The sequence below is a fragment of the Salvelinus alpinus genome, chromosome 33 (assembly GCF_045679555.1).
Source record: "Salvelinus alpinus chromosome 33, SLU_Salpinus.1, whole genome shotgun sequence".
Taxonomy (NCBI): Eukaryota; Metazoa; Chordata; class Actinopteri; order Salmoniformes; family Salmonidae; genus Salvelinus; species Salvelinus alpinus.
In genome coordinates this window covers 21,043,125-21,068,090 of record NC_092118.1, presented here as the reverse complement: position 1 = coordinate 21,068,090, position 24,966 = coordinate 21,043,125, and the positions used below count along the sequence as shown (strand labels likewise).

At 43.0% G+C, this 24,966-nt stretch overlaps 2 protein-coding genes across 5 annotated transcripts in view; both read right to left on the bottom strand.

Annotated features, from left to right (window-relative positions):
• Positions 1 to 1,463: 1,463 nt before the first annotated feature.
• LOC139562740 (methenyltetrahydrofolate synthase domain-containing protein-like) lies at positions 1,464 to 13,778 on the bottom strand. Of its 3 annotated transcripts, XM_071380710.1 has the most exons (9): positions 13,579 to 13,769; positions 13,322 to 13,425; positions 5,802 to 5,915; positions 5,632 to 5,745; positions 5,366 to 5,479; positions 4,238 to 4,328; positions 4,019 to 4,131; positions 3,761 to 3,886; positions 1,464 to 2,763 (listed from the first exon to the last, which is right to left on the bottom strand). In XM_071380710.1, exons 1-9 carry the CDS (start codon positions 13,604 to 13,606, stop codon positions 1,849 to 1,851), a joined length of 1,719 nt encoding a protein of 572 aa, XP_071236811.1. In that variant the 5' UTR covers positions 13,607 to 13,769; the 3' UTR covers positions 1,464 to 1,848. The 3 variants fall into 3 exon arrangements, with proteins under 3 accessions (XP_071236811.1, XP_071236809.1, XP_071236810.1); XM_071380708.1 differs by lacking the exon at positions 5,802 to 5,915 and having other exon boundaries at positions 13,579 to 13,778; XM_071380709.1 differs by lacking the exon at positions 5,632 to 5,745.
• A 192-nt stretch (positions 13,779 to 13,970) lies between these two features.
• LOC139563361 (fatty acyl-CoA hydrolase precursor, medium chain-like) overlaps positions 13,971 to 24,966 on the bottom strand; it is a 30,035-nt gene continuing 19,039 nt past the window's right edge. Inside the window, exons 1-14 of one of the 2 annotated variants that reach the window (XM_071382015.1) lie at positions 23,116 to 23,704; positions 22,877 to 22,982; positions 22,199 to 22,403; positions 21,893 to 22,031; positions 21,665 to 21,798; positions 21,378 to 21,531; positions 21,164 to 21,268; positions 20,882 to 20,986; positions 20,578 to 20,718; positions 20,391 to 20,471; positions 17,371 to 17,518; positions 17,026 to 17,175; positions 16,684 to 16,756; positions 13,971 to 14,864 (exon numbers count right to left, since the gene is read on the bottom strand). In XM_071382015.1, coding sequence (XP_071238116.1) covers positions 14,681 to 14,864; positions 16,684 to 16,756; positions 17,026 to 17,175; positions 17,371 to 17,518; positions 20,391 to 20,471; positions 20,578 to 20,718; positions 20,882 to 20,986; positions 21,164 to 21,268; positions 21,378 to 21,531; positions 21,665 to 21,798; positions 21,893 to 22,031; positions 22,199 to 22,403; positions 22,877 to 22,976 — 1,719 coding nt within the window. In that variant the 5' untranslated portion in view covers positions 22,977 to 22,982; positions 23,116 to 23,704 and the 3' untranslated portion in view covers positions 13,971 to 14,680. Of the gene's footprint in view, positions 14,865 to 16,683; positions 16,757 to 17,025; positions 17,176 to 17,370; positions 17,519 to 20,390; positions 20,472 to 20,577; positions 20,719 to 20,881; positions 20,987 to 21,163; positions 21,269 to 21,377; positions 21,532 to 21,664; positions 21,799 to 21,892; positions 22,032 to 22,198; positions 22,404 to 22,876; positions 22,983 to 23,115; positions 23,705 to 24,966 lie in introns of those variants that run through there. The other variant, XM_071382014.1, reaches the window with a different exon arrangement.

Sequence of the window (24,966 nt, the reverse complement as noted above, 5' to 3'; positions counted from 1 at the left end):
AAGCTATAAAGAACACTTCAACACTATACTAGAACTAGTTAAGTAAAACATATATTCGAATCAAACAATACAACAAATGTTGCATTCACTATCAAAACGTTGACTAATACGGAAATACTGCCTGTTCAAATGTACTGTTTAAACCATTAGTGTAAGAAAAAATATTTGGGCATGCATTCTAGAAGTAGCCCTATTATATCAGTGTCTGAAAAAATGCTTAAAATCGCAAAGGAACAAATTAAATCACACACATTATATTCTGCATTTCAATAGTCACTTCAACTTGATGTTAGTGTTTTTATTATATTAAACACTTTAGTTGCACTATAACGTTACCTACAAGGACAAATACAGTAATAACAAAACTTAAGTGTTTTGGAAGTGAAGTATTGTTATAATAGCTTATTCTCACATTGGGCCCCATGCCCTGCTGTGTATATGTTGGAGTTTCTGTGTGTGACTATGTATGTATGGAGCTGTGTTATCACACGAGGAGGTGACCACTCTCTGAACTCCAGTGAAATTCCCTTGTATGAGCAGAGCACACAGGGGCAGCAGGCCCAGTCGCTCCACACTGCAGCGGAGGGACCACACATTAGCATGCTGATGACGTGAGCCGGGGCGCAGCACCTCTATGGGGCTGGGATTCCTGCTGGGGCTCCACAGCTGTTCCCCGGCCTGGGCTGGATGACAACTCCATAAAAAGCCTGCCTGCCTGCCTAGGTTCTGGTCTGGAGAAGCAGACATGCTATGTGCTCGTCCCTCAGCCTGTCTAAACTACTCTGAACTGTAGGACACCTCTTTGGCCAAGCCGAGCATTAGCACAGCAGCTATAAGTCACTGTTAGGCCAACCAAATGCACACAGGTTGTCACAGGGTTAGGGCACTGCAGGTAGCTGCAGATAGAACCTCAAGCATTAGCCAAAGTAGGTTCAAATAAGCCATCAGACATGTCATGCCAGCCATAATGTTTACCTGCTGGTTATACAACATATCACTTCCAGAGGTACTGTATCTTTAGCAATAGACAGCTCAGAGAGGTTAGCACATCCAGTATACTACAGCTAGTCCTCTTAACGCCTGCTCCCCACATACCACCCTCAGACTAATTGGACTTGTCAGGCCCTCTGATAGGCTATACCATGTGTTATGCCATTAGCGAGAGGAGTGCTGGAAAACAGCCCAATACTGCCAAAAGACATAAACAAGGTCCCATGAGAGGATAGGACACTTGATGAAGGGTTAACACACCAGCTCACCATCCATCTTGCTATACTATTTCCCTCATCTGTTTTAGATTTAGGTTCATATTTACCTCAGATTGTTCGTCAGTAGGATAACTTGCAACAATAGCAACACACAGTACTGACAGACCAGCGGTGTATGGTGTGTACACAGATCATCATTTGACAGTCATAGGTTGATCAGTCCTGGGTTTTGAGATATAAAGAAGACAAAAATGGTTAAAACTATGAACTCAAAGTATGGTTTATTTAGTACAGAAAATATCCTGTGAATTCCAATGGCATTACATGTAGGACATTAAACATTGCCCCTGCACAAAGAGACTAACAGGGAAAACCTCTCCTTCCTTTGTGACTGACAGACAGGCCTGCCAGTGTGGATGAAACTTCTGTATAAGAACATTTCAAAAGTAAATGGGGTTACGTGTTATCAATACCAACACTAAAAACCAGAACGACAAACCAAACTCTGCTTAAGGCATTAAACATATTTTCACACTTCACATTGGTACAGTGAAGGTAGCATCCTTCCCTTTCATGAAACACAGCCTTTTCTTTCTGCTGGCTTGGCTTCTGTTACAGAGATGGACAGAGAAGCAGGCAGTTACTCGCTATGGTTGAGCTCCTGCTTGGGGGAATCTGCCTCTGCTTCACTCGTACTCTCTCTACTTTCTCTAGCTGTATTTTTGGGACCTGTATTTGGTCTGGGCCTCCGGTTGCTAGGACCTGGCCTCCTGCCTCCCCTCTGGCTCTTGGCCAGCTCAGCCTGCAGGTCGTGGCCGTTCAGGGAGAGCCCCTCCAGGGCGGCCAGGGCCTGGTCTGCAGCCTGGGGGTCTAAGTAGTCCAGGAAGGCCCGGTGCTGAGCACCCTGCCACGTGAGACGGATGGGGGCTGCCTCCCTCTCCCGGAGAGCAGTCTTCAGCTCGCTGACACGCAGCCCGGCAGGGATGCCCCCCAGGTACACTGTGGTCACGGTCAGGGGGGGCCTGCGTTCACGGGGCTCACCACCTTCCTCCCTGCCCTCTTGCCTGACCCCATCCCTGTCCCCCTCTCTTCCCCTCCCCCTGGCCCCCTCACGGCCTCCTCTGCCTCTCCCCCTGCTTCCATCTCTGCCCCCCTCACGGAAGCCCCCATTGCGGAATCCCCTGACCCTCCTACCCCCCTCTCTGCCTCCCTCCTGGCCTCCCTCCCCGTCACCATCCCTACCCCCCTCTCTGTCCCCCTCCCTCCTCACTCTTGGTGGGCGTCGTCTGGGTTTCTGCTCAGTCTCCTCCCTGGACTCCCCGTTGGGGTCCCTCTCAGAGTCCTCTTGGGTGTTCCGTCTAGGCCTGCGCCTGGGCTCACGCCGGGGTCTATCACCCTCTGACCTGGGCTCTCTGTCCCTCCGGGGCTCCCTCCTGGCCCGTTCCCTGGGCTGCTGGGGAGGGTGGGTCCCCAGGGTCACGTCCTTCCCTTGCTCCTCCTCCAAGGCCCGGAGCTTCTTCAGCACAGGGATCTTCTCCAGCATCTCAGCGTTCAGCTGCAGGTATACAACAGGACAGGCTCAGGACCACTAAGGTCATTTCACAGCAGGGCTGCTCAAGGTCAGCAAAGGCACTGGGTTAAGGGCAGCCCAGCTCTGGGTCATGCCAAGAAGAATGGGGTTTAGTAAAGTGATGGGGTATAAACACAATCAAGAAAGCTGATGTTTGGTGCCTGCTCATGCCGTTCTAGGTGACCATGCAAATGTTCAGTGCATGCTAGATTTCTTATGAACTACACCAAAACCCATGCATGACTAGACTACTCGACAAACCTCAAAGGGCACAACAACCAACACAACAGTACTCCATAACACATCCATGCTTACAGTACATGAACGCAGAGGAAACAGAGTCTTCAGGAGCGCTGATAACCTCTCTGACCGTAGAATCTTTATTCTGGGGGGATATTCCACTTCCCTGGTAAGCTATATAAAGACCGCTCTCTGATTTCCCAGGGCAGAGTGGGTCTGCTAAGGCTGTGATGGCGGCTGCTCCTGTACAGGATATAATGGGCTATTGTTTTTACCTTGGCCCCGGTGCCCTCTCTTTAACTGGGCCCTGCACAGCCAGGCTGGCCCGGTGGAGAGGCCTTTGATGATCAGACATGGCCTTCCTGTCTACGAGGTCAGCATGGGTCCTCAGGACGGGCATGGTGGTCTTAAGGGACCCCAGAGGTAGCGTGTGTGTGTGTAATGGGTATACTTCTACGGGAAGGTGAGCAAACAAAGCTCAAGCAACGCGGTTTGAGGTGCAGCCAAAAGTTACTGGAAAACTACAGAAGATGGGTGCAATTTTAGCCTCATTTTCAAAGCTGTTTTCTAGCTCAAATCATTGAGGTTTCAGCCACTCAGCAACATACAGCAACTAATAGCAGTCGTACTTGTAAAACCAGCAGCTGTAGCTAGCAGCAGCAACAGTAGTTAGAACAACTGCATAAGCAATGGAATGAATCATATTGAACGACAGTAACCTGGGTGAGATTTAGTGTTGTACCTTAGTCCAGATGACGCCCTGGGGCTTGGGGCGTTGGCAGTCTGTCTTGATGACTCTGGTCGGGGTGAGGATGTAGTCCACAGTGATGTCATGGCTCTCAATCAGATCCTCTGGGATGTCTACAACCTGCAGAAATACAGAGACATCAAGCACAAACACACATTGCAAAATAATAGGAATCTGGAGCATGAAGCAACACTTATCCAGGTTAAGACCAAACACAGTGTGTGACTTCATGTTGTGGGATAACAGGCTAACCTGGCAGTCATGGACGATGGTAACCACCACAGTGGAATCCGTCACAGCCCCCATGCAGAGCATCATGGCATACTCCATGTCAGCAAAGCCCTCTCCTTTACCTATCCGGTAACCTGAGGAGAAAGGAGAGATGAGATTAATCCTAACAGTATGGGTGTTGGTGCTGAGCCAGAACTTTCCTGGACCAGGGTAGGTGTCCACTGCCCACAGAGCTCTCACCTTTCTCAGACACGGCCACAGAGCCAACCACCAGAAGATCCACCTGAACCTTGGAATCCAGACCCACAGGGACACTGAACTCCTTCACTCCCTGGTGAAGAAACAAAGAAAAGAAAGTAAGAAAGAAAAAGGTGAGAACAGGTGCACCAGATCACAAGAAACATTGGATTCAAACATTTTACATTTGAAACCCGACACCCCAACTAGTCTGGGAACAAAGCATTTGGTCTTCTATGGTGGATTCACCAAGTTGTACAGAGTGACAGCATGTTTATGGGGATAATGGATGGGAAGTGGTGAATGAAGGAGGTAAAGTGTGATGTTGAATCCATGTGCACTGGGGCTGGATGGAGAGGGATAGGTAATGCGGCGTCGGGGTGGGTGTTGGGGGAGAAGTAGTGTTGAGCGATTAGTGCTTCTTGGGGTTGGTTCAGTTTATTACTACAAAATTACCACAATTTTGGATTTAGGTTTTGATCATTTAAAAAACAAAACATGAAATGCACTATGCATTATGTGCGGTGAATGCTGTAACAGAACACAACTAATAAAAGTCCCATGATGGTAGTGACTGCTTATCACTTATTAACCAGCAGTTCACATGACTTTACTAAAAATATTTCAGTTGTGTATATTACATTTGTTTTATTTGATGACTTTATTATTGAATTCCAAGTCATCCTCTCATCTCTATAGAGCTGTTGGCTATGCTGTCTGACAAAATCACTATCTCAGTAGGTCTTCAAAGGAAATAAAGCACGAAGCAACTGCTCTCAATGTATCCCCTCTTGATCGCTCATTCTTCTATCTCTTACGTAGCAGGCGTAAAAGAAACAGACCGGACAAGTAGCCGCACAATGGATTATGTTCATTGTATTTAATTATCAAGTTTTCTGTACTAAACTATGTAGAACTTTGGCCTGTTGGAAACTACAACATCGCACAGTTCGGGCATGATCTGATTTATCTCTAGAGAAACTACAGCGCAATGAGCTCACAGAAGAAGAAAAAAAGAACAAAATAGAATTCAAATAATTTAACTGAAGTCAATTAGTTGTTTAAAAAAACGAAAAAAATAACTGACATTTAATTTAATTGCTCAACACTAGTGAGAAGGGACTGACTCACCTGCGAGGTGGAACACACTCTCAGTTCTTCTTTGCTTGCTCCCTCAGGCGGGACAATCTTATTGAAGAGTCCTGTACGAAGGCGAGGGGTCGGCACCAGCAGGGTTTTCCTCGCCTAGAAGCAAGAGGCCAGAGTTTAGTAAGCTAAGAGAATACAACCATAGACAGATGAGTAAAGGGCATCTAATACAAATAACCTAAATCCAGCACTCCATGGTTATGATCTGGTGATGAGACAACACTACTGAACCAGTGGCCCAGGGCTACCTGCAGCACGGCCAGCCTCGCCCCCTCCAGCGGCTTGTCAGGGTCCACCTTCACCTCGTCAGTCTCACTGAATACCTGCAGCTCCGACACCTTGGCGCAGGCAGTGTGGGCACCCTGGGGGCAGAGACGGGGAGAGGGGGTAAGGAGAGAGGATGTGAGTGCACACTTACATCCAGGGTGATGTAGCGGGCCTGCTGCTGGGGTCGGTCCGGGTTCACTTTGACCGTCTGGCTGGACTTGAACTCCTGCAGGGCTGAGAGACGGTCACAGGCCGGGACCGCACCCTGACCGCATAGACAACCACATACAGCAAGACAAGCACGCACCCACACACACACACACACAAAGGACAAGGGGTTCAAAAGCATGTGTGTGCCACTGTTAACCTATTTTGTCCAGTAGACTTGACTAAAATAGAGATTTTACCACAGGTCAAAGACAAAGGAACTATGATAGCTACTAGCATACAATATGACATATCTAAGGTAGTTAGGCTAGCTATAGCCTGAAGAACCCAAGTTAAATTGCATAGAATTCTACTTTGGCAGAAATTAGCATTTGGATCAGGAAAGCTTCCTCTCCAACTCTACATACCGGTTGTCTGTCTGGTTGGTCCTTTTCAGGTAGGAATGTGAGATAAAACATCTACAGAGTAGCGTTATCAACCTGACCTTCTATGTGCTAGTCGTCTGTATATCGTTTGTATTTCCAATACTGATGCAATTTGCACGTGACAAAACACTTGTACAATATGGCCGAGCGTAACCAAACGACAAACACTTACAGATAATTGTGAGAAAACATGCTTGAGTTGACTGAAGGTATGGCAAATAGGTCTGGCAGCACAACCGATTAGCAAACATACTGAAAATTTAGAAAGTATGTGACTAAAAAGGAGGAACTACACTATGAAACAAAAGAATGATAGTAAAAAGCTTTGGAGCAACTTAAATGAAAATTTGGGCAGAAAGACACACTCGGCTCCATCATTCATTGAATCACATTGCTCATTCATCACAAAACACACTGATATTGACAACTTTTTTTTTTCAGTGGCAAGATTAGCGAATGCTACACATCCAAGTATAACTGACCAAATTATGAAAGACAAGCATTGGCGCCGGAGGACAAAGAGCCGGATGCCTGTTCAGGACCCGGAAAAGGCGAGTGGGAAAGCTGCCATTACCGTCAATACTACTTGCCAACGTGCAATCATTGGACAATAAACTAGACGAGGTACGATCACGAATATCCTACCAACGGGACATCAAAAACTGTAATATCCTATGTTTCACAGAATCGTGGCAGAATGACGACATGGATATTCAGCTAGCGGGATACACGCTGCACCGGCAAGATAGAACAGCACACTCCGGTAAGACGAGGGGGTCTGTGTATATTTGTAAACAATAGCTGGTGCACAAAATCTAAGGAAGTCTCTAGATTTTGCTCGCCCTGAAGTAGAGTATATTGTGATAAATTGCAGGCCACACTACTAGTTTTCAGCTATACTTTTCGTGGCTGTTTAATTACCACCACAGACAGATGCTGGCACTAAGACTGCATTCAGTCAGCTGTATAAGGAAATAAGCAAACAGGAAACCACTCACCCAGAGGCGGCGCTCCTAGTGGCCGGAGACTTTAACGCAGGGAAACTTAAATCAGTTCTACCTCATTTCCATCAACATGTTAAATGTGCAACCAGAGGGAAAAACAAATTCTACATCACCTGTACTCCACACACAGAGATGCGTACAAAGCTCTCCCTCGCCCTCCATTCGGTAAATCCGACCACAACTCTATCCTCCTGATTCCTGCTTACAAGCAAAAATTAAAAGCAGGAAGCACCAGTGACTCGGTCTATCAAAAAGTGGTCAGATGAAGCAGATGCTAAACTACAGGACTGTTTTGCTATCACAGACTGGAACATGTTCCGAGATTCTTCCGATGGCATTGAGGAGTACACCACATCAGTCACTGGCTTTATCAATAAGTGCATAGAGCACGTCGTCCCCACAGTGACTGTACGTACATACCCCAACCAGAAGCCATGGATTACAGGCAACATTCGCACTGAGCTAAAGAGTAGAGCTGCCGCTTTCAAGGTGCGGGACTCTAACCCGGAAGCTTACAAAAAATCCTGCTATGCCATGCAACAAACCAACAAACAGGCAAAGTGTCAATACAGGGCTAAGATTGAATCATACTACACCGGCTCCGACACTCGTCTTATGTGGCAGGGCTTGCAAACTATTACAGACTACAAAAGGGATGCACAGCCGTGAGCTGCCCAGTGACACGAGCCTACCAGACGAGCGAAATCACTTCTATGCTCGCTTCGAGGCAAGCAACACTGAGGCATGCATGAGAGCATCAGCTGTTCCAGGCGACTGTGTGATCACGCTCTCCGTAGCCGACGTGAGTATGACCTTTAAACAGGTCAACATTCACAAGGCTGCAGGGCTACCAGGACGTGTGCTCCAGGCATGTGCTGACCAACTGGCAGGTGTCTTCACTGACATTTTCAACATGTCCCTGATTAAGTCTGTAATACCAACATGTTTCAAGCAGACCACCATAGTCCCTGTGCCCAAGAGCACAAAGGCAACCTGCCTAAATGACTACAGACCCGTAGCACTCACGTCTGTAGCCATGAAGTGCTTTGAAAGGTTGGTAATGGCTCACATCAACACCATTATCCCAGAAACCCCAGACCCACTCCAATTCGCATACAGCCCAAACAGATCCACAGATGATGCAATCTCTATTGCACTCCACACTTCCCTTTCCCACCTTGACTAAAGGAACACTTAAGTGAGAATGCTATTCATTGACTACAGCTCAGCGTTCAACACCATAGTACCCTCAAAACTCATCACTAAGCTAAGGATCCTGGGACTAAACACCTCCCTCTGCAACTGGATCCTGGACTTCCTGACGGGCCGCCCCCAGGTGGTGAGGGTAGGTAGCAACATCTGCCACGCTGATCCTCAACACTGGCGCTCCCCAGGGGTGCGTGCTCAGTCCCCTCCTGTACTCCCTGTTCACCCACGACTGCATGGCCAGGCACGATTCCAACATCATCATTAAGTTTGCAGATGACACAACAATGGTAGGCCTGATCACCGACAACGACGAGAAAGCCTATAGGGAGGAAGTCAGCGACCTGGCCGGGTGGTGCCAGAATAACAACTTATCCCTCAACGTAACCAAGACTAAAGAGATTATTGTTGACTACAGGAAAAGGAGGCCCGAGCACTCCCCCATTCTCATCAACGAGGCTGTAGTGGAGCAGGTTGAGAGCTTCAAGTTCCTTGGTGTCCACATCAACAACAAACTAGAACGATCCAAACACCATTTTTCCCCCCAAAGTTTACTAAGGGTTGGTAACAGGCTGATTGGTTGGCTATTTGAGCCAGTAAAGGGGCTTTACTATTCTTGGGTAGCTGAATTAGTTTTGCTTCTGTCCAGGAGGAGTGGCAATAGTGTCCGCTATTATCCTCAGTCATTTTCCATCCAAGTTGTCAGACCCCGGTGGCTTGTCATTGTTGATAGACAACAATATGTTTTTCACCTCTTCCACACTCACTTTACAGAATTGAAAATTACAAATCAAAGTGTATTTGTCACGTGCGCTGAATACAACAGGTGTGTACAACCTTACAGTGAAATGCTTACTTACAGGCTCTAACCAATAGTGCAAAAAAGGTATTAGGTGAACAATAGGTAGGTAAAGAAATAAAACAACAGTAAAAAGACAGGTTATATACAGTAGCGAGGCTATAAAAGTAGCGAGGCTACATACAGACACCGGTTAGTCAGGCTGATTGAGGTACTATGTACATGTAGATATGGTTAAAGTGACTATGCATATATGATGAACAGAGAGTAGCAGTAGCGTAAAAGAGGGGTTGGCGGGTGGGACACAGTGCAGATAGCCCGGTTAGCTAATGTGCGGGAGCATTGATTGGTCGGCCCAATTTAGGTAGTATGTACATGAATGTATAGTTAAAGTGAATATGCATATATGATAAACAGAGTAGCAGCAGCGTAAAAATAGGCGTTGGGGGGGGGGGGGACACAATGCAAATAGTCCGGGTAGCCATTTGATTACCTGTTCAGGAGTCTTATGGCTTGGGGGTAAAAACTGTTGAGAAGCCTTTTTGTCCTAGACTTGGCACTCCGGTACCGCTTTTGCAATGCGGTAGTAGAGAGAACAGTCTATGACTGGGGTGGCTGGGGTCTTTAACAATTTTTATGGCCTTCCTCTGACACCGCCTGGTGTAGAGGTCCTGGATGCCAGGCAGCTTAGTCCCAGTGATGTACTGGGCCGTATGCACTACCCTCTGTAGTAGAGGTCGACCGATTATGATTTTTCAACGCCGATACCGATTATTGGAGGACCAAAAAAAGCTGATACCGATTAATCGGCCGATTTAAAAATTAATTAATAATACATTTTAAAAAATGTATTTGTAATAATGACAATTACAACAATACTGAATGAACACTTATTTTAACTTAATATAGTACATCAATAAAATCAATTTAGCCTCAAATAAATAATGAAACATATTCAATTTGGTTTAAATAATGCAAAAACAAAGTGTGGAGAAGAAAGTAAAAGTGCAATATGTGCCATGTAAGAAAGCTAATTTTTAAGTTCCTTGCTCAGAACATGAGAACATATGAAAGCTGGTGGTTCCTTTTAACATGAGTCTTCAATATTTCCAGGCAAGAAGTTTTAGGTTGTAGTTATTATAGGACTATTTCTCTCTAAACGATTTGTATTTCATATACCTTTGACTATTGGATGTTCTTATAGGCACTTTAGTATTGCCAGTGTAACAGTATAGCTTCCATCCCTCTCCTCGCCGCTACCTGGGCTCGAACCAGGAACACATCGACAACAGCCACCCTCGAAGCAGCGTTACCCATGCAGAGCAAGGGGAACTACTACTCCAAGTCTCAGAGCGAGTGACGTTTGAAGCGCTATTAGCGCGCACCCCGCTAACTAGCTAGCCATTTCACATCAGTTACACAAGCCTAATCTCGGGAGTTGATAGGCTTGAAGTCATAAACAGCGCAATGCTTCAAGCACAAAAGTGCTGTTTGAATGAATGCTTACGAGCATGCTGGTGCCTACCATCGCTCAGTCAGACTGCTCTATCAAATCATAGACTTAATTATAACATAATAACACACAGAAATAGCCTTAGGTCATTAATATGGTCGAATCCGTAAACTATCATCTCGAAAACAAAACGTTTATTCTTTCAGTGAAATACGGAACTGTTCCGTATTTTATTTAATGGGTGGCATCCATAAGTCTAAATATTCCTGTTACATTGCACAACCTTCAATGTTATGTCATAATTACGTAAAATTCTGGCGAAATAGTTCGCAACGAGCCAGGCGGCCCAAACTGTTGCATATACCCTGACTCTGCGTGCAATGAACGCAAGAGAAGTAACACAATTTCACCTGGTTAATATTGCCTGCTAACCTGGATTTCTTTTAGCTAAATATGCAGGTTTAAAAATATATACTTCTGTGTATTGATTTTAAGAAAGGCATTGATGTTTATGGTTAGGTACACATTGGAGCAACAAGTCCTTTTTCGCGAATGCGCACCGCATCGATTATATGCAACGCAGGACACGCTAGATAAATTAGTAATATCATCAACCATGTGTAGTTAACAAGTGATTATGATTGATTGATTGTTTTTCATAAGTTAAGTTTAAATGCTAGCTAGCAACTTACCTTGGCTTCTTACTGCATTCGCGTAACAGTCAGGCTCCTCATGGAGTGCAATGTAAGGCAGGTGGTTAGAGCGTTGGACTAGTTAACTGTAAGGTTGCAAGATTGAATCCCCGAGCTGATAAGGTAAAAATCTGTCATTCTGCCCCTGAACAAGGCAGTTAACCCACCGTCATTGAAAATAAGAATGTGTTCTTAACTGACTTGCCTAGTCAAATATATATATTTAAAATAAATAAATAATAAAAATAGCCCAAATCGGTGTCCAAAAATACCGATTTCCAATTGTTCTGAAACTTGAAATCGGCCCAAATTAAAATCGGCCATTCCGATTAATCGGTCGACCTCTAATGTCAATCTCTCCTGGCTCAAAGTGGAGGAGAGATTGGCTTCATCACTACTTGTTTTTATAAGCATTGACAAGCTGAATGCACAGAGCTGTCTGTTTAAACTACTAGCACACAGCTCGGACACCAATGCATACCCCACAAGACATGCCACCAGAAGACTCTTCACAATCCCCAAGTCCAGAACAGACTAATGGGAGGCACACAGTACTACATAGAGCCATGACTACATGCAAGCAGCAGAATCGGATTTTAAAAAACATAAAAATACCCCTTATGAAACAGCGGGTACTGTGAAGAGACTCACAGGTACAGACATGCATACACACACAAATGCTAGCACACGCACTCTACACACACATTGTAATATGGTTATATGGTGGTATTATACATTTTGTATTGTAGATATGTAGTGGTGTAATAATGTTATATAAAACCCTCTTAGGCCTCACCCCCCCCTCCCATCTGAGATATCTACTGCAGCCCTCATCCAACACCTGTTCTGCCAGTCACATTCTGTTAAATGTCCCCAAAACACACACATCCCTGGGTCGCTCCTCTTTTCAGTTCGCTGCAGCTAGCGACTGGAACGAGCTGCAACAAACACTCAAACTGGACCGTTTTATCTCAATCTCTTCATTCAAAGACTCAATCACGGACACTCTTACTGGCAGTTGTGGCTGCTTTGCGTGATGTATTGTTGACTCTACCTTCTTGCCCTTTGTGCTGTTGTCTGTGCCCAATAATGTTTGTACCCTTTTTTGAACTGCTACCATGTTGTGTTGTCATGTGTTACTGCCATGCTATGTTGTCGGCTTAGGTCTCTCTTTATGTAGTGTTGTGTTCTCTCTTGTCTTGATGTGTGTTTGGTCCTATATTTTTAATCCCAGCCGCCGTCCCCGCAGGAGGCCTTTTGTCTTTTGGTAGGCCGTCATTGTAAATAACAACTTGTTCTTAACTGACTTGCCTAGTTTAAAAAAAGTTTTAAAATAATGTACTGTTTTATCTTTTGTTTTGTGTGAGATGTAAGTGCCTTAATGTGCTTGGACCCCAGGAAGAGTAACTGCTGCCTTGGCAGAAGCGAATGGGGATCCCTAATAAATACAAATACATTTGGTTACATTCGGCTATTGTTAACATATTGTGCAAAAAGTCGGGTAAACACTTTTCCTGTTGATACCTTCTCAACATCCTACAGCCAAAAGGATAAACAGCATGTACAACCGGTAGAGTGTAAATATTATTTTCTTCAACATTCTGTCTTGTAGAGACTGAGTCTTTTTTACAGCTACTTCTTTCAGACTGGTGTCATGGAGTAACCATGGTAGCAGTCTGATGTTTAGGTAAGGCTAGCTAGCTAAATGTATTAGTGCAGACCAATGGCTGTGCAGAGCGCACAATGAACATTTGACAATACTTTTCAAAATGGCTATTTGGGACCTTTACCAGCAGCACATGCAAAATACAAATTGAAACTACTGACAAGAGGGTTCAAACATATTTTGACAAATACTAATAGGGTTAGGTTTAGGAATAGTTCAATCAAATTGCAATACACTGAACCTCCAGAAATGCCCTACCTTGAAATTGGGGATTCTGTTGTGCACAGGCCTTGGAAAGTTTGCAAGATTCTTAGCTTCAATGTAATCCCAAACTTTCTCTCGGATGTCCCATTTCGTGGCCCCTAAACAAAAAACAATTCACATGCTTGATGAAATGACAGTTTTGAAGAAAGGGTCATGTAAATCGCAACTTCATAACGGCAACTGCTAGGCTACCATCCATTGGCATGCGTTAGCATTAGTGAATTTACACTAAACACGCAGCAATCATTTACCGGGATTAATCGTAATAACGGCCTCCATTGTCCTCTAGTCGAAGATGCAGAAAATTCTCACAATTTCACTGACGATTAGTCAAACTATCACAAAGGGACCACAGATTGATTTGCGCACGTGGGAGTTCTTTAACATTGTAGCAACAGCTGCTTGTCAGGGTTGTTTTTTTTCTGTATGGTAGCTCGGAAAGGCCAAACCTTACACAGTCAAAAGCAAACATGGGATGCATTCATTAAGCCGATTGTTACAAAACGTTTAACGCAAGCAACCGTAACTAACGGGGAAGGGCATTCCTAAATTTGTCCAATAGAAACTCGTTTTAGAACGTTTTGCAACTGTTTGGACTAATGATTACACGTCGACTCTCAATTGACAAATCGCACACAGCACACAGTGCTCGAGACATTTATTTAGCATATCAGATAAGTGTCTAAATGTTTTATTACTAAGCAGAAGGACAATCATCAAATCAGTCACACTTGATGATTGTATGGCTTTAATGGACATATGAACACAGCAAGATAAAAATAGGCTACATAATATCAAAAAATAAAAATAGAAGAGCAAACCATTACAGAAAATCTAGAATATTAAAATGGTCAAATTATGATACAAAATAAGGAAAAGGCTAAGAAAGCCTCATATACTGTAACCTAATAGCAGACTGGCATCACTGGTTGTCATGTTCGTTAGAATAAATGTCGGACAAAGGCCCAGCGGATGTTGAGTTCCACATTATTTATTAAAAAGTGTAACTTAGTTTGTTTATTTGTTTTTGTCTTTGCTAACAACAAACCGTGACTACATAGATGCTACATGCACTAACTCAAAACAATATCCCATAAACACAGGTGGAAAAAAGCTACCTAAATATGATCCCCAATTAGAGACAAAGATACCAGCTGCCTCTATTTGGGAATCATACACAATCACCAACATAGAAAAACAAACCTAGAACCCCACATAGAAATAATAAACTAGACTAACGCCCTGACCTATACCATAGAAAATAAGGACTCTCTATGGTCAGGACGTGACAGGAGTGGAGGGAAACAACATGGACACTCCTAGAACAACATTTGACACAGTGAACATTCAGCTCTAAAGGTCATTGTGTGCATCTTTGTGTCCAGCAGTCTGCAGTCCTTTGGGGAAGTCTTCTGTCCAGAACTGGGCTCTCTTCTTCTCTGAGACACTGCCCAGCCCGAGGTTTGCCTGGATCAGTAGACACTCTTCTTCTGTGGTGAATGTCGGCCAATCAAACATATTCTCTCCGTTAGGGTTACTACAGGGACAGAGGGAGAGACAGGGACACACCCATTGGCATCATATGAGCGGCTGCACTTATGACTACTTCATTTTACATACAATGCATTCAGAAAGTATTCAGACCGCTTGACTTTTTCCACAATTGTTACATTACAGCCTTATTCTAAATAGATTTAAGAAAACAAAACCTCAATCTACACACAATACCCCATGATGGCAAAGCGAAAACAGAAGTAGACATTTTTCCAAATGTATTAAAAATAAACAGAAATACCTTATTTACATAACTATTCAGACCCTTTGCTATGAGACTGAAATTTTGCTCAGGTGCATCCTGTTTCCATTGATCAGCCTCAAAATGTTTCTACAACTTGGAGTCCACCTGTGGTAAATTCAATTGATTGGACATGATTTGGAAAGGCACACACCTGTCTATATAAAAGGTCCCACAGTTGACAGTGTATGTCAGAGCAAAAACCAAGCCATGAGGTTGAAGGAATTGTCCGCAGATCTCCGAGACAGAACTGTGTTAAGGTACAGATCGAGGGAAGGGTACCAAAAAGTCTGCAGCATTGAAGGTCCCCAAGAACACAGTGGCCTCCAGCATTCTTAAATTGAAGTTTGGAACCACCAAGACTCTTCCTAGAGCTGGCCGCCCGGCCAAACTGAGCAATCTGGGGAGAAGGGCCTTGGTCAGGGAGATGACCAAGAACCCGATGGTCACTGACAGAGCTCCAGAGTTCCTCTGTGGATATGGGAGAACCTTCCAGAAGGCCAACCATCTCTGCAGCACCACCAGTCAGTCTTTTATGGTAGTGGCCAGACGGAAGCCACTCCTCAGTAAAAGGCACATTTCAGCCCGCTTGGAGTTTGCCAAAAGGCACATAAAAGGATTTAGACCATGAGAAAAAAATATTCTCTGGTCTGATGAAACCAAGATTGACCTATTGACCTCAGACTGGGGTGAAGGTTCACCTTGCAACAGGACAACAACCCGAAGCACACAGCCAAGACAACGCAGGAGTCGCTTTGGGACAAGTCTCTGAATGATCTTGAGTAGCCCAGCCAGAGGCCGGACTTGACCCGATCGGTCATCTCTGGAGAGAAATTAAAATAGCTGTGCAGCGATGCTCCCCTCAAACCTACAGAGCTTAAGAGGATCTGCAGAGAAGGATGGTAGAAACGCCAAGTACAGGTGTGCCAAGCTTGTAGCGTCAAACCCAAGAAGACTCAAGGCTGTAATCGCTGCCAAACATGCTTCAACAAAGTACTGAGTAAAGGGTCTGAATACTTATGCAAATGTTATATTAATTTTTTTATATACATTTGCAAAAATATCTATAAACCGGTTTTTGCTTTGTCATTATGGGGTATTGTGTGTAGATTGATGAGGGAAAAAAAGATGTAATACATTTTATTATAAGGCTGTAACGTAACCAAATGTGGAAAAAGTCAAAGGGGTCTGAATACTTTCCGAATGCACTGTATGTACAGTGCTACTATGACCCAATGCAATTGGTGGTTGATCTACTATAATGTACTATATTGAGTAACCACTAAGTAGATATGAAAAGCATACTTGGTATATAGTAGCAAATATTTTTTTTGCATACAGTAGGGAGTCTTAAACTGTCCTTTGTCTAGTATGAACTATCTCCTGTATCTTATTTAGAAATCAATTTACTCAGAAAAAAACTAAAAACTTCTGGCGGTATGAAAACTTGACTACATCATGACAGAAATCTGGTTCTTGTTACATGTCATATCTGTGCTGAAGCTTCTCCAACTGAATGCAGAGAGAGAGAGCGAGCGAGAGAACAAAAAAGGGATCTCACCCTGTTCTGGCAAAGTTAGTCCAGTATTTCATCATGGTCCTGCTAAGCTGTCGTTCCTCGTCTGTCGTGTTATCTATGAGTGGAAAACTTTTTTAGTTTCTGTCGTTTCCAAGAAAAGCTGCAGAGATACAGTACAGGCTCAACAGAATGAGCTTGTCCAAAATATAATCTCCCTCAGTCTTTTGTCACTTAACAGTATTAACATCTGATTATGTTGACTTCACAGTAACTTGTTACTCATGTTATTGTTATGGACAGTTCCTCCAGAATTTGATATAAAAACAAGGTTTTCAAATATATTTAGCCTACAATATCTCCAGAATATTTTTTATTTCTTTTTACCTAACATCACTATGTCATCTGTCCAAAAGGGGGCGCCAAACACAAAGCCAACCTCATCAAAGTGGTCTGCTTTCACAAAGCCTGGCCTGCTGGACTCGAACATGGAGGGGCGCTGCTGGAACTCATAGTAGTAGATCAAGCAACCAGAATCTTGTATAGACAGACAGATACATTACACACAACTGTGAATACCAACATAACATGTCTGTCAACTACAAAATGTCTCAATCAATTAGATAAACTGTTTTAAAATAATTTATTCCTAATAATTATTAAATAATGTCTTCCAGGTTTCTAAAGAAAAATCAGGCATCTGATTGGTATAGTTCCCAGTGTATTCTTCACCTCTACACCCTCTGGCTCCCTGGATCCCAGGGATCACAATCAGTAGATCTCCCATAAGCTCCAAGAAGGCATCTCTGATCCCCACGGGGTCCTTCGTGTCACCAAAGTACTCCCCTACGATGATCCCCAGGGCAGAGTCTGGCATACGCTACCAGGGAGATACAGAGTTTAAAATGCAGCTCATGGACCAGACTGCTAGATGTTTTATTATAAAGCTGCCATCAGGGTTGGGGAGTAACTGATTACAAAAAAAAACTGTATTAAGTGTCAGAAGTGGATTTTTAATATAATATACCATGTATGTATGTATGTATGTATGTATGTATGTATGTATGTATGTATGTATGTATGTATGTAAATATAGTGTATATACAGTACCAGTCAAAAGTTTGGAACATTCTACTCATTCAAGGGTGTTTATTTGTACTATTTTCTACATTGTAGGATAATAGCGGACATCAAAACTATGAAATAACATATGGAATCATGTAGTAACCAACAAAGTTGTCACGCCCTGACCTTAGAGATCCCTGTTTATTCTCTATATTTTGGTTAGGTCAGGGTGTGAATAGGGTGGGTACTCTAGTTTTTGTATATGTATGTTTTCTTTTTCTTTCTTTCTATCGTTGTCTCGGATTGGGGATCATACTTAGGCAGCCCTTTTTCCCACCTTCAGTGGTGGGATCTTGTCTGTTTTGTTGCATGTATTTTGCACGACAAAGCTTTTCATTTGTTGTATTGTTTATTGTTTTTTTGCTGGTTCACATTTTAATAAAATATGATGAACCCAAATCACGCTGCACCTTGGTCTACCCTTAATGACGAACGTTACAAAAGTGTTAAACAAATCAAAATATATTTTATATTCTTCAAAGTAGCCACCCCTTTGCCTTGATGACAGCTCTGCACACTTTTGGCATTTTCTCAACCAGCTTCACGAGGAATGCTTTTCCAACAGTCTTGAAGGAGTTCCCACATATGCTGAGCACTTGCTGGCTGCTTTTCCTTCACTCTGCTGTCCAATCATCCTAAACCATCTCAATTGGGTTGAGGTCGGGTGATTGTGGAGGCCAGGTCATCTGATGCAACACTCCATCACTCTCTTTCCTGGTCAAATAGCCCTTACACAGCCTGGAGGTGTGTTTTGGGTCATATTCCTATTGAAAAACAAAATAATAGTCCCACTAAGCACAAACCAGATGGTATGGTGTATCGCTGCAGAATGCTGTGGTAGCCATGCTGGTTAAGTGTGCCTTGAATTCTAAATAAATCACAGACAATGTCACCAGCAAAGCACCCCCACACATCCTCCTCCATGCTTCACGGTGGGAACCACACATGTGGAGATCATCCGTTCACCTACTCTGCGTCTCACAAAGACACGGCGGTTGGAATCAAAAATCTCACATTTGGACTCATCAGACCAAAGGACAGATTTCCACCAGTCTAATGTCCATTGCTCGTGTTTCTTGGCCCAAGCAAGTCTTCTTATTATTGTGTCCTTTAGTAGTGATTTCTTTACAGAAATTCGACCATGAAAGCCTGATTCACACAGTCTCCTCTGAAAAGGTGTGGCAGGTAGCCTAGTGGTTAGAGCGTTGGACACACATAACCGAAAGGTTGCAAGATCAAATCCCGGGGCTGACAAGTTAAAAATCTGTCGTTCTGCCCCTGAACTGTTCCTAGGCCGTCATTGAAAATAAGAATTTGTTCTTAATTGACTTGCCTAGTTAAATGAAGGTAAAATAAAAAACAATTGATGTTGAGATGTGTCTGTTACTTGAACTCTACAGCAGAGGTAACTCTGGGTCTTCCTTTCCTGTGGCGGTCCTCATGAGACTCATAATAACTCTTAATGTTTTTTGCGACTGCACTTGAAGAAACGTTCAAAGTTCTTGAAATGTTCCGGATTGACTGACCTTCATGTCTTAAAGTAATAATGGACTGTCGTTTCTCGTTGCTCATTTGAGCTGTTCTTGCCATAATATGTTAATTGATATGCATTCCAGGTGACTACCTCATGAAGCTAATTGAGAGAATGCCAAGAGTGTGCAAAGCTGTCATCAAGGCAAAGAGTGGCTACTTTGAACAATCTCAAATATAACATATATTTTGATTTGTTTAACAGTTTTTTGATTACTACATGATTCCATGTGTGTTATTTCATAGTTTTGATCTCTTCACTATTATTATTCAATGTTGAAAATAGTAAAAAATAAAGAAAAACCCTTGAATGGGTAGGTGTCCAATCTTTTGACTGGTACTGTATATTTCCCAGAGCGTACAGACTTGTTTTGTCGATCATTTAGAATACTCTATATTTCATTTTCAAGCAGCTGCAAAACTTGTTTTCGTCTTAAATCGACAAATCCCAGTCTTTCGCCTGCATATTATCAGATAAACGTTGTTCATATTTTGCATAAAGCCTACCCACCGTTCTATATTAACCAATCAACTAGCAGTTGTGTGTGACAATCTAAGGAGAAACTCTAGGATCTCCTCTTAAATCTACAGGTTGATAATACTCTGTTATTATCATCCCAGTGTGTATTTTCCTGCGAACATCATGAAGATGAAGTCAAGTTCTGATTGTTCTTTCACAAGCAAAAATATACTTTTTAAAAGCTAGATGATTACTTTGTTGAATACTTTTAAATTCAGAAAGAATGTTTGCGAAAATAATACATTATGACATTTCTGATTTCTCAATGAAAAATTCAATCCAGCATTGCAAAAAGGCGCAAGTTTAAGTTTGTTCCACCCAAGCGAGTCTGACCACAAGTCAGAGACCACTATGACACACCAAATGCATTTGATGGATCCTTTTCGTCTTCTTCTAATGCCTCTTAAGGAGAAAGTAATCAAAAAGCAACTGAAAGTAATCCGATTACATTACTGAGTTTGTGCAGTCCAAAAGTTACATTACTGATTACAATTTTGGACAGAAAACTAGTAACTCTAAAAAAATTACATTTAGAAAGTAACCTACCCAACCCTGGCTGCCACCGTAGTTCACTAACCAGTTTCGGAAGCATAAACGCCAGGATCATCATCATGTTTTCATGGGTCATTCCAAGATCCCATCCAGGAAACAGGAAAAACTGGTGGAACACACAAGGTCTTACAAAAAAAAATAAGATAAAAGTACATTTACCTGTAAAATATATAACAGACAGTTTTCATATCTTCATGCAAGGACATACATACATGTGGGAGCATCCATCCATACTCATGGTTGTTGACCCCCATGATGCTGGGGAAGCCCAGGAAGCTCTTGGTCTGCAGGACTTCCTCCAGGTTGGTAGGGATGACTGTCCCATCCCTGTGCACAGACAGAACCATCTCCCCCTGTGGAGAGAGAGGATGGGCCCCAGAATGGAAGTCAAACAACCATGTTGTTGCATTCAACAGTGGTATATAGTATAAGTTAGCTAAAGCAGAAACAGCCTGGCATTCGGATACATACACCCCACACACTGTAAGGTGAGTGTGAGGCTCAGAACAAACCTACCAGTGCAGGTGTAGCCGCCTCTATGTCCTGTGGGCTGAGGGTACTGAGGCAGGTCATGAGCTCTGCAGAGTCATCACTGGGACATCCTGCTCTCTGTGCCACCAGCTGGAGGAGGGAGAGATTGAAACCAGAGCATTTGAATGACGGTAATTACAACACGTTACATTGTACCAGAATAATAACGAGTTATAAGACCACTGAAGGTTTTATTGCATATGAATCAATGTATGGGATCCTTGAGACTTGCTGTTATGATCAGCACACAGTGAAACAGCAGATCACCTGTGCAGCAGGTTTGGGGTCATCCTGGATGAACAGAGAAATGAGGGGTACTCCACTCTGACTGATGGCCTTGTGGAACAGTCCTGATGACAGAGGGGACATCATCTGTACAGACAGAACCATGGATCAGTGCACAAAGTAAGCCTACATACAGACAGCCAGTGCATCTTTCTGTATCAACAAGTATCTGTTTTCCTAGATCTACAGTACACACATGTAAATAAACGGCAACACCACCAGCAGACTCTCCGAAAATGGTGACAGATCCTGGGTCTCCCCCGAAACTGCTGATGGTCTCCTGCACCCAGCGCAGGGCACACACCTGGTCCAGAATACCCACATTCCCAGGGTACTGGCCATCCCCAGTGCTGGACAATCACACAGACATTAGATCAGATATGCCAGGGTTGTGTTCAGTAGACACCAAACAGGAGAAAATGTTACTGACCCAAATTTGTGCATTGATCATATTGACCAAAATCAGTACCAATAGAAGTGTACCTGAGGAACCCTGGGATACCCAGACGGTATTGAAGGATGACCACCACAACGTCCCCGAAGGCAGCCAATGAGGAGCCATCATAGAGTGAAGCACCTCCCATGAGGAAGCCACCACCATGGATCCAAATCATCACCTACAGACACTTTTTTTTAGACAAGACCACCAAACAAAAGACATCTTACTCAGAGTAGACAAGCATATAAGTACATTCTCATGTCTCTCCTCACTGGTAGTTTCCTTGGGTCCCCAGGTTTGACTGGTGTGTAGATGTTCAGGTAAAGGCAGTCCTCTGAGGTGGTTAGGACAGGGAACCGACCTCTGTACAGGTCCCCCATTCGTCTAGTGTGGTTCATGTTCTGCAGACACCTGTGTGTTAATAGGACAAGAAAGGTGACATTTTCTTACACTATCAATAAAAACATGGCAGAATGTTAATGTTCATCAGAATAAGCATGATTCAGAGTTCCCCATAAAACAGTATAGGCTGTTTGTCTCCCTGCCTGTCTCTCTGAGACATTACTGCTTAGGCTCACAGTGGGGGGTAAGCCTTGGCGTCTCTCAGTCCCTGCCACACCCGGGGAGGTTTGGGGGCCTGGAACCTCAGGGGCCCGACAGGGGGCTCAGCGAAGGGGATCCCCAGGTAGGCAGCCACCTTCGCCTGGCTCTCTCTCACTCTGACCAGTCTGCCCTCCAGCTTACCATACCTAGTATTAAGTTGGAAGAGGCTCTCTCTGTCGCCTGGAAAAGATTTTAAAGTTATAGAAAAGGCATTGTAGTACTCTGTCAAAGGACGCATTAATTAGGAAAGGAGCGATTTACAACCATACCAAACTAAAGTATATATAGCTTCTTGTTAACAGCTAATCAATGTATTTTATAGTTGCTAAATAGTGAATTAAACATTACAAACAGATGAGCAGGGACCCTGGGCATTTTTCTTTTGGTGTTTTTCAGAGTCAGTAGAAAGGCCTCTTTCAGTTATAAAGTTTTTATAACTGTGACCTTAACTGCCTACCGTCTAAGCTGTTTGTGTCGTAACGACCGTTCCATGTTCATAAATGTTTTATGGTTCATTGAACAAGCATGGGAAACAGTGTTAAAACCCTTTACAATGAAGATCTGTGAAGTTACTTGGATTTTTACGAATGATCTTTGAAAGACAGGGTCCTAAAAAAGGGACGTTTCTTTTTTTGCTGAGTTTACATTCTTACCTTCGACTGTATGAAAACTCACAAACAGGCTCAGACTTATCCATGCGAGCAGGACTCTTCTGCCCTGACACATCATAGTGGTGCCAGATAGATTATCCATTCACGTCTGTAGAATATCAAACCACATGAAGATCTATTTCAGCAGTTGCCGATTTACATAATCTCTATACATTAAATGCACATTACATCCATATCCAGTGAGTAACCAAATATCAATACATTAGAGAGAAAAGTATGACCTCCAGCTAAAGGAATATGGAGCCTCAATTCAGTTAAATGCCTTCAGTAAATCTGTGGGAGATTGAGGATTGAGCTGCTCTTCATATCACAGGCTGGCATTGGAAATTCCAATGCAACCTGTTATGGATTTTCTAAAAAGCCAGCCGAGTTGATTCAGTCCTGATCGAATGTCAAACAGCAGTTTGAAAAGGGGGAGTCCTCTGAAAGAACATCCTGGTTTGTTTTAATCTGCTATAGCCGCCTGGACATACACTATGAAATTAGATGTCATGCTACCAACTCCACTTGTTTATCTTGGGTCTACATTTCTGCCAAGTTCAGTGTGCAGAACACCAACAATGACATGATATCAGGCAATTAACTATGAGTAAATTACCTACAGCTTGGCTCAGGACAGGAGTAGACTAGACCTTGAGCTAACCTGGATAGAGATTACATTGGACTAACAGCAACATCATTGGCCATACAGTAAACTAAAATTCTGAAGTTACAGCAGGCTGTAACATCAAAAGTCCCTGATGTCACGTATGCTCCCTCTCCGACGCTCTAGGTCACCAGGCTGCTCATTATTACACACACCTATCACCATCGTACACCGAACCCAAACCCAAACATTTATTTCCCCCCCACACCAAACGCGATACGCAGGTTAAAATATCAAAACAAACTGAACCAATTACATTAATTTGGGGACAGGTCAAAAAGCATTAAACCTTTACGGAAATTTAGCTAGCTAGTTTGCACTTGCTAACTAATTTGTCCCATTTAGCTAGCTAGTTTGCACTTGCTAACTAATTTGTCCCATTTAGCTAGCTTGCTGTTGCTAGCTAATTTGTCCTATTTAGCTAGCTTGCTGTTGCTAGCTAATTTGTACTATTTAGCGAGCTTGCTATAATCCCCTTCAATTGCGATCCCTTCGGCAACTGCCGTGAGAATAACTACTGCCTGTAATCTATCAAGTATTCGCCGGCTGTTAGAAATTGGGAAAGAGATTAATGAGTTGGAAGAATATTCAACCTACATATCCTTCCATCTAACCAATAACACACATGTCATTACTCCTAATTTACTACCACAGTTAGAAACATACTAAAACATTCTCAAATCAATTTAGTCAATATACATCAATCCCTCCTTTGGAACAAAGATCACTTATGTTTCACAAAACCTAAAAACATATTGACCTAACAAGAAAAGAGAAAAATAAATGTTAAAATAAATACATGTTTAATAACTTCCCACTACTCGTAATGTAACTAAAACTGGGGAAAAACGTCCATCCGTTACGTGCCCATGTTATGCTGGTCTCCATGCTGTCTCCATCTCCATCGTTGGGTGTTATTACAAAACACAGACTAATAACCTTATATGCAATTACTTGTATTCTATCACCCAGACACCTCTTTTTATCAATACAATGTAACATAATGACATAATAAAACAAAAGAAACAAGAACCAAACAAAAAACAAAAACCTTTATGTTAACCAAAGCATTCATCCAATAAATTCTAACCCCCCTAGCAAAGGATACTTACAGATAAGGTTTCCAGGGCTTCCATAGACCTAATAAATCTAAACAGTTCTATATCCAAAACATAACTAAAACATTTTATAAATGATCCAACCCAAATTTAGAATAACAGTCCTTAGTGCTTACTATAACTCACATTCAAACTTCTCAATTTAGCACACATCATCCCTATTAAATGTACATTTATAAAAATAAAACAAGTAATAACTTATCATCACAGCCCCCTCGGTCCCTGTTTTCCTGTCATAAGTGGCCTAGTAATGAAACATCAGTAACTCAATGCATACTTTAGTCCAAAATGTTGGCAGTGTGTAGACT

Coding starts and splice junctions, on each gene's coding strand:
- LOC139562740 (XM_071380710.1), bottom strand. CDS start 13,606: ATGGAGGCCGTTATTACGATTAATCCCG. Junction 13,426..13,578: donor CGTTATTACGATTAATCCCG/GTAAATGATTGC, acceptor TTTTTTGTTTAG/GGGCCACGAAATGGGACATC. Junction 5,746..5,801: donor CCCGCTACATCACCCTGGAT/GTAAGTGTGCAC, acceptor CTCTGCCCCCAG/GGTGCCCACACTGCCTGCGC.